This window comes from Hemitrygon akajei, chromosome 19 (assembly GCF_048418815.1).
Source record: "Hemitrygon akajei chromosome 19, sHemAka1.3, whole genome shotgun sequence".
Classification (NCBI taxonomy): domain Eukaryota; kingdom Metazoa; phylum Chordata; class Chondrichthyes; order Myliobatiformes; family Dasyatidae; genus Hemitrygon; species Hemitrygon akajei.
In genome coordinates, this window is record NC_133142.1 from 5,170,948 (window position 1) to 5,183,044 (window position 12,097).

Consider the following 12,097-nt stretch of genomic DNA (forward strand, 5'->3'; position numbering starts at 1 on the left):
TAAAATATACTTTCTAGCCATAGTCTATACACTCAGAGTAAAGCCTACACGTAGGAGCTTTGCTACAACCTCCCAATTTCCCCATCTGCATTGACCCTATCAGTGCCCGTCATGAATTTACACAGGTTTAGTGGTAATAGTAAGACAGTAAGTCTTACTGATAGCTCCAGGGACTGTCCCCTATGCTGTTGGCGTGTGGCCAAGTGGTTAAGGCCTTCAGATCTAGTGATCTGAAGGTTGCTAGTTCGAGCCTTGGCTGTGGCTGTGTGTGTGTCTCTCTGAGCAAGGCACTTAACCACACATCGCTCTGCAACGACACCGGTGCCAAGCTGAATGGGTCCTAATGTCCTTCCCTTGGACAACGTCGGTGGCGTGGAGAGGAGAGACTTGCAGCTTGGGCAACTGCTGGTCTTCCATAAAAAAACATGCCCAGGCTTGCGCCCTGGAAACTTTCCAAGGCGCAAATCCATAGTCTATTGAGACTAACAGAGGCCTACAATCCCCTATGATTTACTCCAGAACTCTGAAGGAGACAAATTTACTTCAGCTTGGAGTTCTAAGATGTTTGAAACTTTTGTTTTCTCTCCAAATCTTTGAAACTCAAAGCTTTTCTTTGTTCGTTTTTTTTTTGGCAGTGTATTTGACCCCTGGTCCACCTACTCCCACATACTTCATGTGGCAGCCCCGCTCTGCACAATGGAGGACTGGCCCTTGTATTCCATCTCCCAGTTCATTACTGGACTCAGCAGCCCTGGCATTGAAGAATTCCCAAACCGAGCATCCACACGCCTACACTCCTACTCTGACCGCAGTAACAAGGCAGGACATGTCTGGCATTGAGCCGTGCCTTTGTGGGAAAGTACTGTCACTCTTGAGTCAGAAGGTTGCTAAGTTCAAGTCTTATTTCAGAGGGGAAAATGAAAAATCTCAGCTGGTTCATCAGTAATGGTCTTTGCAGGCACTGTAACTTGATCACCATAGAAAATAGAACAGTAGAGCACAGTACAGGCCCTTTATCCCATGATGTTGTGCCAACCTTTTAACCTATTCCAAGATCAATTAAACCCTTCCCTCCTACATAACCCTCCATTTTTCTATCACCCTTGTGCCTATCTAAGAGTCTCTTATATGTCCCCAACGTATCTACCTCAACCAGCAGCCCTATCAGTGCATTCCCTGCACTCACTACTCTGTAAACAATCTACCTCTGACAACACCGCTATAATTTACACCAAACATCTTAAAATTATGTCCTCTAATTTTAGCCAGTTTCATCCTGGGAAAAAGGTGCTGGCTGTCCACTTGTCTCTTATCATCTTATACAACTCTATCAAGTCACCTCTCATCCTCCTTCACTCCAAACAGAAAAGCTGCAGCATGCTCAATCTATCCTCATAAGACACCGCATTGTGGTAACTATTCTCTGCACCCTCTCTAAAGCTTCCACGTCCTTCCTATGATGAAGTGACCAGAACTGAACACAATACTCCAACAATACCCTTTAAAAGACATTTTGACAGGAGGTGCAGGAGCCTTAGGTCCCACACCACCAGGTTCAAGAAGTTATTGCCCTACAACCATCAGGCTCTTGAACCAGTGTGGATAACATCACTAACCACAACTCTGAACTGATTTCACAACCTACAGATTCACTTTCAAGGACTCTACAACCCATTCTCAATATTTCATTTTTATTTGCACTATTTCTCTTCTTCAACACCAGGAGTTCCCAACTTTTTTTACGCATGGACCAATACCATTAAGCAAGAGCTCCGTGGGCCCCAGGATGGGAACCACTATTCTACACATTGGTTGATTGTCCTTGCTTATGTATTGTTTTCATAAATTCTATTGCATTTCTTTATTTTCCTGTAAATGCCTACAAGAAAATAAATCAATCCCAAGGTAGTATATGGTGCAATATGCATACTTTGCTAATAAATTTACGTTATCTTTGCCTATGCACAAATTCATGGCTACCTCATATTTACTGAGGAGCCTTGTCTCTGCTGCCTCTCCTGTCCTCATTTTCTTAAGGACCACTAACATTCAAGGTGCTGCCTCTTGAATGAAAAGTCCTCTTAAACAGGCATAAAAGAAACTCATAGGACCATTTCAAAGAAGAGCAGGGACTTTCAAACAAAATCATGAATATAGTCTAGACACCATTGCACTGATGTTGGTATGTACTCTGGATCTGCTACTCTACAATAGAACCTGCCCCTCAAAGTCAAAGTAAACTCACTATCAAAGTAACGTTTATGTCACCACATACTGTACAAACTTGAGATATATTTGCTTGTAGGAATTTACAGGAACACTGAGAAATACAATCAAGTTTATGGAAAAACTGTACAAAACTCCATTGCTGTCACACTGGACACCAGTCTGCTTACCGACAGAACCGCTCTACACAGATGCCATAGTGAAGAGACGGCCTACAGAGAGGAGGTGGAAGAGCTCAAGGCCTGCTACCAGGCAAATAACTTCTTCCTCAACATCAACAAAAGGTGATGGTTATCGACTTCAGGAGGGCTCGCACCACTCACACCCCTCTTTACATCAGCACCACGGCAGTGGAAACTGCGAGCAGTTTCAAACTCCCAGGAGAGCACAACCTCTCACGGTCCCAGAACACATCCAACACAATCAGGAAAGCTCACCAACACCTCTACTTTCCGGGGAGGCTGAAGAGAGCTGGACTTTGCACATCTATACTCCCTTCATGTGCTGGTGAGAGTATCCTAACAAACTGCATCACTGCTTGGTACAGAAACTGCACTGTGGCAGGCAGGGAGGCTCTACAACGGGTGGTGAAAACTGCCCAACGCATCACCGGCACCAGCCTACCCACCATCAAGGACATATACACAGGAAAGTGCTGGAGAAGGGCCAGTAACATCATGACGGACCCCAACCACCCTGCTCATGGACTGTTCGTCCCACTCCCATTAGGGAGTGCAACTACAACAGGACCACCAGACTCAAAGCCAGTTACTTTCCCCAAGTAGTAAGACTGATCAACACCTCCACCCACTAACCCACCCCTCCACACCCCCAACTACCACTACTTTCTCATCTCCTGTCAGAGTCACCTTATATACAGACGCTCCTGTGCCTAGTGTCACCTTAGGAACATAGAATCAATTGACGTAAATAAGCTGCCTAATGTATTGTGTTTTGTTTAATATCGTGTTCTTTACCTTATTGTGTTTTTTTGTGCTGCATCAGATCCAGAGTAAACATTATTTTGTTCTCCTTTATACTTGTGTACTGGAAATAACGTTAAACAATCTTGAATAAATAAAGACTGTAGAACAACCAATGTGCAAAAGGCAAATTGTGCAATCCGTGGAGAATCCGGTCAGAGTTGTGGTGACAGAAGTTATCCTCAGTGGTTCAGGAGCCTGATGGTTGTAGGGAAATACAGCAACTGCTCCCGAACCTAGTGATGGGAGGCTCACTGAACCTCCTCCAAGAAGAAAGCATGCTCTGGGTGGTGGGGGTCCTTGACGATGGATATTGCCTTCTTGTGGCAGCGCTCCATGTAAATGTATTCAGTGGTGGGGAGGGTTTTTCTTGTGATCAACAGGGCTGTATCCACTACTTTCTGTTCCGTTCCTTGGCATTGACGTTTCCACACCAGGCCTTGGTGCAACCAGTTAGGACACTCTCCACTGTGCATCCACAGAAGTTTGCCAGAGCTTTAGGTGACAGGCCAAATCTACACAAAACTTCTAAGCAAGTGGAGGTACTGCCGTGCCTTCTATGTAATGGCACTTACATGCTGATCTCAGAATAGACTGTCTAAAACGATAACTCCAATTAAATTAAAGTTCTAGCTCTAATCCCCTAAGGGGAACTGGCTCCTGGACCTTTTACTCTTCCTCCTGTAGTCTATAATCAGCACTTTGGTTTCAAGTCAAAGACATTATTGCCAATAAATCACACAGCATGTGAAAGTGAACATACAGAAGCAATTCCCTATCAATGCTTTATAACAGCTTTCAGCCCAGATAACTGTGAAGTATTGCATTTTGGAAGGTCAAACCAGGGTAGGACTTATACAGTGAATGGTAGGACCCTCGGGAGTATTGTGGGACAGAGGGACCCAGGGATGCAAGTCCGCCATTCACTGAAAGCAGTATCACAGGTAGACAGGATGGTGAAGAAGGCATTTGGCACACTGGCCTTCAACACACAGGTTACTGAGTGTACGAGTCAGGAAGTTATGCTGTAGTTGTACTAGACTTTGACAGGGCTGTGTTTATTATTATGTAGAGTTTTGGTAACTCTATTAAAAGGAAAGATGCTATGAAACTAAAAAACACGCAGAAAAGATTTACCATGATGTTGCCTGGACTTGGCGTTACAAAGAGAGGTTATGCAGACTAGGACTTTCTTCCTTGGAACATAGGAGATTAAGAAGTGCAAACAAGAGAAAATCTGCAGATGCTGTAAATCAAGGTAATACACACAAAATGCTGGAAGACCTCAGGGGGCCGGGCAGCATCTATGGAAAAGAGTAAACAGCCGACATTTGAGAAGTGACCTGATAATGGCGAATAAGATCATGAGGGGCATGGGCAGAGTGAAAGATGTGTCTTTTTCTCCCCCAGGGAGGGGGATACTAAAAACAAGAGGTCATTGGTTTAGGATCAGAGGCAAGAGATTTAAAAGGGAAGTCCAGGGCAGCTTCTTCACACAAATGGAGGTGCATATTTGGAGTGAGCTGCCAGAAATAGTGGTTGAGTCAGGCATATTAGCAATTTTGAAAGCCATTTAGGTAATTGCACTGATAGGGGAGGTTTCGAGAGCTACGGGCCAAAAGTGAGCAGATAAGACCAGATTGCTGTGCAACATATTTGGCAGGGACCAGATGGGCCAAATGGCCTGTGTCTATGCAGTAGGACTCTGCAGAGTTGGAGCACGGGAGAGGGGACGTGGGATAGACATGTTCTGGGTCAAAACCTTGCATCAGGGCATAAAGGTTGTAGTTGTCCTGTTCTGTAACCCAAAGGAAAGTGACAGCTATCATTTCTCTCTGCTGGCCCTTTAAAAGATTTAACCGATAATTCCCACCAACTCAGATTTTCCAGTGGTCCAGGCAAACCTGAGGCCAGTATCCATTTATGGAAACTCCTGGTGAATCTGCTCCATTCACCTTTACAGGGCAGTGCTCTGGAAATCAGACTACCCACTGCCTGAAATAATCATCATATCTCCCCTGGTGACTTTTGCCAATTATCCTCTGTCTGTGCTCTTGCAAACTAACTGCAGAATTTTCCCTTGTAACTGGAGCATTGGATTCGGTTCTGATCGCCCCATTATAGGAAGGGTGTGGAGAATTTGGAAAGGTTGCAGAAGAGCTTTTGAAGAGGGCAAGAGGATGTCCCCACCATCGAGGACATCTTTGAAAGGTGCTGTCTCAAAAAAGACAGCATCCATCTTTAAGGACCTCCCCCCCCTCCCCCACTCAAGACATGCCCTCTTCTCATTGTTACCATCAGGGAGGAGGTACAGGAGCCTGATGACACATACTCTATGTTTTAGAAACAGCTTCTCCCCTTCTGCCATCAGATTTCTGAGCGGTCCATGAATTCATTACACTGCCTTACCATTTTGCTCTCTTTTTGCACTTGTATACTTCTTATAAGAAAGGTCACCCCTGAGACAGAAGAGGAACACCTCATATTCCATTTGGGTAGCCTTCAACCTGATGGCATGAATACCGAGTTCTCCTTCCGACAAACAAACTTCCCCTCCCCTTTCTCTATTCCCCGCTCTGACCTTTTCCCTCTTCCCAGCTGCCTGTTACATCCTCCTGGATCCTCTCCCTTGTCCCTTTCTTCTATGGTCCACTCTTCTCTTCTATCAGATTACTTCTTATCCAGCCTTGACCTTTCCCACTCACCTGGCTTCACCTATCATCTTCCAGCTAGCCTCTTTCCCCTTCCGCCTTTTTTATTTTGGCATCTTCCCGCTTCCTTCTCAGTCCTGAAGAAGGGTCTGGGCCCAAAACATTGACTAACTATTCTCTTCCGTAGATGCTGCCTGACCTGCTGAGTTCCTTCAGCATTTTGTGGGTGTTGTTTCAGATTTCCAGCATCTGCAGACTTTCTCGAGTTTCTTATTGTAACTTATAGTATTTTTAAATGTACTGCTGCTGCAAAACAACAAATTTCAAGACATGTCAGTGATAATAAACCTGATTCTGACAAACGTGGGTTATTTCCTCTGGTTCAGCGGAGGCTGAGGGGAGTCCTGATAGGAGTTTATAAAATTACAAGAGGCATGGATAGTGTAGACCACCAGTATCTTTTTGGGCCAAAATGTCTAATACTATAGGGCATGCATTTCAGGTGTAGGGGGAATTTCAAAGGAGATGCAAGGTGTTTTTTGCACAGAAAGTGGCAGATGCCTGTAATGTGCTACCAGGGGTGGTGACAGAGACACCTAGGACAGAGGTGTTAAGAGTCTCTTACATAGGCATGTGAATGTGCACAGAATGGAGTTAATGTTGCAGCTATATAGGACTCTGTTCAAACCCCACTTGAAGTACTGTGCTCACAGTTCTGGTCACCTCACTACAGGAAGGATGTGCAAACTATAGAAAGGGTGCAGAGGAGATGTACAAGGATGTTGCCTGGATTGGGGAGCATGCCTTATGAGAATAGGTTGAGTCAACTCAGCCTTTTCTCCTTGGAGCGACAGAGGATGAGAGGTGATCTGATAGAGGTGTATAAGATGATGAGATGCATTGATCATGTGGATAGTCAGAGGCTTTTTCCCAGGGCTGAAATGGTTGCCACAAGAGGACACAGGTTTAAGGGAGTAGGTACAGAGGAGATCTCAGAGGTAAGTTTTTTTACTCAGAGAGTGGTGAGTGTGTGGAACGTGCTGCCGGCAACGATGGTGGAGGCGGATACGATAGGGTCTTTTAAGAGACTTTTAGATAGGTACGTGGAGCTTAGTAAAATGGAGGGCTATGGGTAAGCCTAGTAATTTCTAAGGTAGGGACATGTTCAGAACAACTTTGTGGGCCGAAGGGCCTGTATTGTGCTGTAGGTTTTCTATGTTTCTATGATATGGACCGAAGGCAGAAGGGATCAGAGTAATTGGGGTTTACTAGTTTAACTAGTTTGGCACAATCCAGTGGGATGAAGGGCCCTGTTCCTGAGCTGTATGTTCTAGGTTCTATATAATTCCACATTTCAACAACAATGACCATTTTTTTATTGAAGCACCACATAACGTATCCCATCCTGGGGCATCAGGGCTTGTTACAACGACTGTTCTGCCCTGGAGTGTAAGAAACTGCAGTGTTATGGATACAGCTCAACATATCACAGGAGCCAGCCTCCCCTCTACGGACTCCATCTAAACTTCTCTGTTCAAATAGGCTCTTGAACAGAGGGGATAGCTTCACTCACCCCAACACTGAACTAAGGGCTCGCTTTCAAGGACTCTTCATTTCCTGTTCTCGATATTTATCATTATTATCATCTTCATTTATTTGTACTTACTGTGAATGCCTGCAAGAAAATGAAAGTCATGGTTGTTTGTGCTGACATATCTGTACATTGCTAATAAATTTTCTTTGAACAAGGACCCCACCCACCCCAGACATTCTCTCTTCTCCCCCCCTCCCATCGGGCAGAAGATACAAAGCGGTGCTCACAAAATGCTGGAGGATCTTTTCCACTTTTTGGAAAAGAGTAAAGAGTCGAAACTTTGAACGGACACCAAGCCTGAAGGCATCTACCACCAGGCTGGAGGACAACTTCCACCCAGGTGTTGTAAGACTGTTGTGTGGTCTCCTATTTCGTGAAGGTGGACTCTGGACCTCACAATCTACCTCATTATAACTTGCGCTTTATTGCCTGCCTGCCTGCCTGCTCTTCTAGGTACCTGTTACACTCCGTTCTCTGCAACACACTCAAAATGCAGTTGGAACTCAGCAAGACAGACACCATCAACGGAAAAGAGTAAACAGTCCATGTTTTTCAGACCCTTCCTCAGGACTCAGCTTGAAACTGTTTACTCTTTTCCATAGATGCTGCCTGGCCTGCTGAGTTCCTCCAGCGTTTTGTGTGCGTTGCTTTGAATTTCCAGCATCTGCAGATTCTCTCTTGTTAGTGACGCTCTATTCCCGTTGCTTCCCCTCGATGCACTGTGTCATAATCTGCCAGGATGGCATGCGAAACGAAGTCTTTCCCAGCATCTCAGAGCATGTGACAATAATAAGCCAATGTAGCGACTTAGTTTTCAAAAGTACGGCAGTGCATATGCAAAGATGTTCCAGGTCACGGCGCTAACATCAGGTTAATGCACGGCCCAGGAAGGCGAAGTAAAAGTTGGCGGAGACCATCGTGTTAGTGAGGCGAACTGTCTGGAAGATCTTTACCTGGGAGGAGAGGGCGGAAGGACGGGAAATTCAGGAATCCATAGCGTGGGAATCAGAAGGCACGGCGACCAAATCTAGGGCGATCCGATCGGGACAGAAAGAGAGAGAGAGAAACTTGTAGAGTGAACAAAGATGCCACAATTTTTTTTAATTGCTCAGGGGAGAATTCAAGATTGTTTGTTGTCGTTCTTCAGTATAGGAGTGCAAAGGAGAACGAAAAGATTGTTACTCTGGGTCGTGTGCAGCATTAAAACACAATCAGCACAATAAAACACAAGTAACTGTTATACACATAGACGAAGCCACGCTAGGTGATGTGGTGGTGAGGGCGGTGGGACGGGTTGATGGGTGGAGGTGTTGATCAGTCTGACGGCTTTAGGATGGATGTAACTGTTTTTGGGTCTGGTGGTTCTAGAACATAGAACACAGAAATCTACAGCCGCATTACAGGCCCTTCGGCCCACAATGCTGTGCCGACCATGCCACCTACTCTAGAAAGTGCCTAGGTTTCCCTTTACTTCATCGCTCTCTTGGCCCGTGCATTGGCGCCGATAACCTCTTACCTGACAGAAATAACCTATCCGCACCAATTTGGTTAAACTCTTTACGGACAGCAGCGAGAATCGAACTCAGGTCTCTGGTTCTGGAAAAGCGTTATGCTAACCGCTACTCTACCGTGCCGCCCCACGGTTGTAAAAGAGGGCACACAAGAGAGAATTGCCCGTGCAATAAACGAGCCCGCGTATCCTTTGACCTTCACATTGATTATCCAACCGCGCCTTTAATCCAAAGAGATTTATATCCCAGTCCCTGTCCTTATTAATTGGATAAACGGGGTTTGATTTTCTCATTCAACAGCGGAATGAAAACAGCTCTGAACTCGAGGAAACATTGCGTCAAGTTCCTTATTAAGTATTGATTTTCGAAGCTGGGAATCGCTTGCAGTGCGTATATTAAAGGACTTAATAAGCTTAATTGTCTCTAGTGTTCGCCTGATACCTGAGAATGCCGCTCCCTATCAGCATTGCAACACGTCCTCTGAATCCCTGCCAAATATTCTGCTTTCTAATCGGCAAGGATCCGATTTACTTTTACAGTAACACACACTAAATGCCGGAGGAACTCAGCAGGTTAGACAACATCTAGGAACAGACATCTCGTCTCCGGCCGAGAGACCCTTCATACAATCACTAATGTCCTACTCCCATGTGACTTCCCAAAACGCAATCCCTTAAAAATCTCTTTAAAATTCCTATTGTATCTGCCTCTATCCCCACCCTCCGAAAAAAGACGCCCCTTACGCCTCCTTAAAACACCCCTCTCACCTTAAAACATGTTTTCTGGTATTAGATATTTTAACCCTGTCAACTCTGGCTAGGTCGCTCATAATCTTATAAACCTTTGTCAGATCCCCCTCTGCCCCCGCGGCTCCAGAGAAAAGAACCCAAGTTGGTCCAACCTTTCGAGTCCAACTTTCCAGTTGATCTATTTCTGATTGGTTAATTGATTTATTATCGTCACGTGTGCCAAAGTGCTGGGAAGAATTTGTCTTGCACACCACCTGTACCCGATGAAGGGTCTTGGCCCAAAACGTCGACTTTTCATTCCTCTCCATGGATGCCGCCTGACCTGCTGAGTCCCTTCAATGTTTTGTATGTATTACTCTGGGTTTCCGGCATCTGCAGAGTCTCCTGTGTTCACACCTGCACAATACACGCCACGATAAGCTCACTCGCCGCCTCGAGCCCTCTGAGGGACAATCACACACGGAGAGAGCTTACCTGGGGGGAGTCGTGGGTTCCCAGTAGCGACAGTACAGGTAATTTCCATCCTCGTTCACAAAGTGTCGCAGGTCACTGTAGTGCAGCCCTTGAGGAGTCAACCGGTCCTGCGTCTTCTGATGCATGGTGTCAGTGCAGCAGCTCTTGTTGCACATGGTTAGAGCGAGAGAGATAGAACAATTTAGAAAGTTACACCACTGCTGTGTGTTTCTAACTGTTTATGGACAATAAGGTCCGCGCCATGATGTCAACTCTCCGGGGAGCCGTGCCCTCTACGATGCGAACACACTCTCATCCCGACACGCCGGCGTTCGAAACGGAGACAGAACTCCAGAGTGCCTTCAAATAATTAACCGTAACGGAGCGCGGAACAATGACAGAACACGGGAAAAGGGAGTCCTTACCTCACAGTCAACGTCTGCTCGACCGAGCCCTCGCCGCTCGCTTCACATTGCGCTCTGAGATCTTGAGGAAGGTTTTTTTTAACACTTCCTTCTATGCGGATCGCGGAAACCACATCGACTGCCTCTGGCGGTGTCCTTGTCCACCCCTCCGCGGCTAATTTAGGGTTTTGTTTCAGCGAGAGATCAGAGTGCGAGAGGAGGAAGCTCTTTGTGTGCGTTCGCTAGCAATCTATTTCTGCGCTTTGCCACAAATAACACACGCACACATAACACAGAGAGAACACTTCACTGTTCACGTGAACCGCTAGGCATGTGTGTCGCTGGGAATCCGATGTCGCTAATTGATTTCTCTGCTTCTGAGGTATAAGGAAGAGGTCAAAAATAGATGTTCCTGATGAAGCGTCTCGGCTCGAAACGTCCACTGTTTATTCCCCTCCATAGATGCTGCCTGACCTGCTGAGTTCCTCCAGCGTTGTGAGTGAGTGAGTGTCTTTAGAAATACTTAGTGTGCCAGGCAGCATCTGTAGAGGGAGAAACGTGGTGACCTGTCATCAGAAGCAGTATTTCCCCTGAATAAATCAAACATTTGCCTTAAACCTCCCGTACAACCACTTCAGTTTCTGAACCAACCCGCACAACCCTAATGGTTCACAAAAATTCTTCCGGGTTTGAAAGGTTTATCATATGAGGAGAGTTTGATGGCTCTGGGCCTGTGCTCACTGGAATGCAGAAGAACCATAGCTCATTGAAAGCTATCCAATGTTGAAAGGCCTCGATAGAGTGAATGTAGAGAGGACGTTTGCTATAGCGGGGGAGTCTAAGACCTGAAGACACAGCCACAGATTAGAAGGACATCTATTTAGAATGGAGATGGAGGAATTTCCTTAGCCAGAGAGCGGATAATCTGTGAAATTTTTTGCCACAGGTGGCTGTGGAAGCCAAATCTTTGGATGTCTTAAGGCAGAGGTTGGTCAGGGCGTGAAGGGTTACAAGAGGGAAATGGGTGGCCATGATGAAATGGAGGCGCAGACTTGGTGGGCTTAGTTCTACTCCTATGGTCTAATCACGACAGTTTAGCAACATGATCGCCACGTTGATCAGAGTTAGGTTTATTATCAAATGTGAAATTCAGAGAAACTGACACAAAGTGCTGAAAGAACTCAGCAAATGAGAGGAATAAACAGTCACAGTTTCTCTTGTGTTTATGTCATGAAATGTTTTGTGACAGCAGTACGGTGTAAAACATAGAAATAGAGTATAAATTACAATAAGAATAAATATAAATGGAGTAGAAATGGAGCAAAATAGTGAGACAGTGTTCATGGACAGCTCAGAAACCTATTTATTTAGTTTTTGAGATATAGCATGGAACAGGCCTTTCCAGCCCTTCAGGTCATGCTGCCCGATTTAACCCCAGCCTATTCACCGGACAATTTACAATGACCAATTAACCTACCAACCGGTACGTCTTTGGACTGTGGGAGGAAACCGGAGTCCTCGGAGGA

The 12,097-nt window shown here is 45.6% G+C and overlaps 1 protein-coding gene across 3 annotated transcripts in view; it reads right to left on the minus strand.

The window, feature by feature from the left end:
• Window positions 1–10,942, minus strand: part of LOC140741713 (monoglyceride lipase-like) — a 95,844-nt gene extending 84,902 nt beyond the window's left edge. Inside the window, exons 1-2 of one of the 3 annotated variants that reach the window (XM_073072005.1) lie at window positions 10,593–10,942; window positions 10,189–10,331 (exon numbers count right to left, since the gene is read on the minus strand). In XM_073072005.1, coding sequence (XP_072928106.1) covers window positions 10,189–10,313 — 125 coding nt within the window. In that variant the 5' untranslated portion in view covers window positions 10,314–10,331; window positions 10,593–10,942. Of the gene's footprint in view, window positions 1–8,970; window positions 9,057–10,188; window positions 10,332–10,592 lie in introns of those variants that run through there. The other 2 variants (XM_073072004.1, XM_073072006.1) reach the window with 2 other exon arrangements.
• Window positions 10,943–12,097: the final 1,155 nt, after the last annotated feature.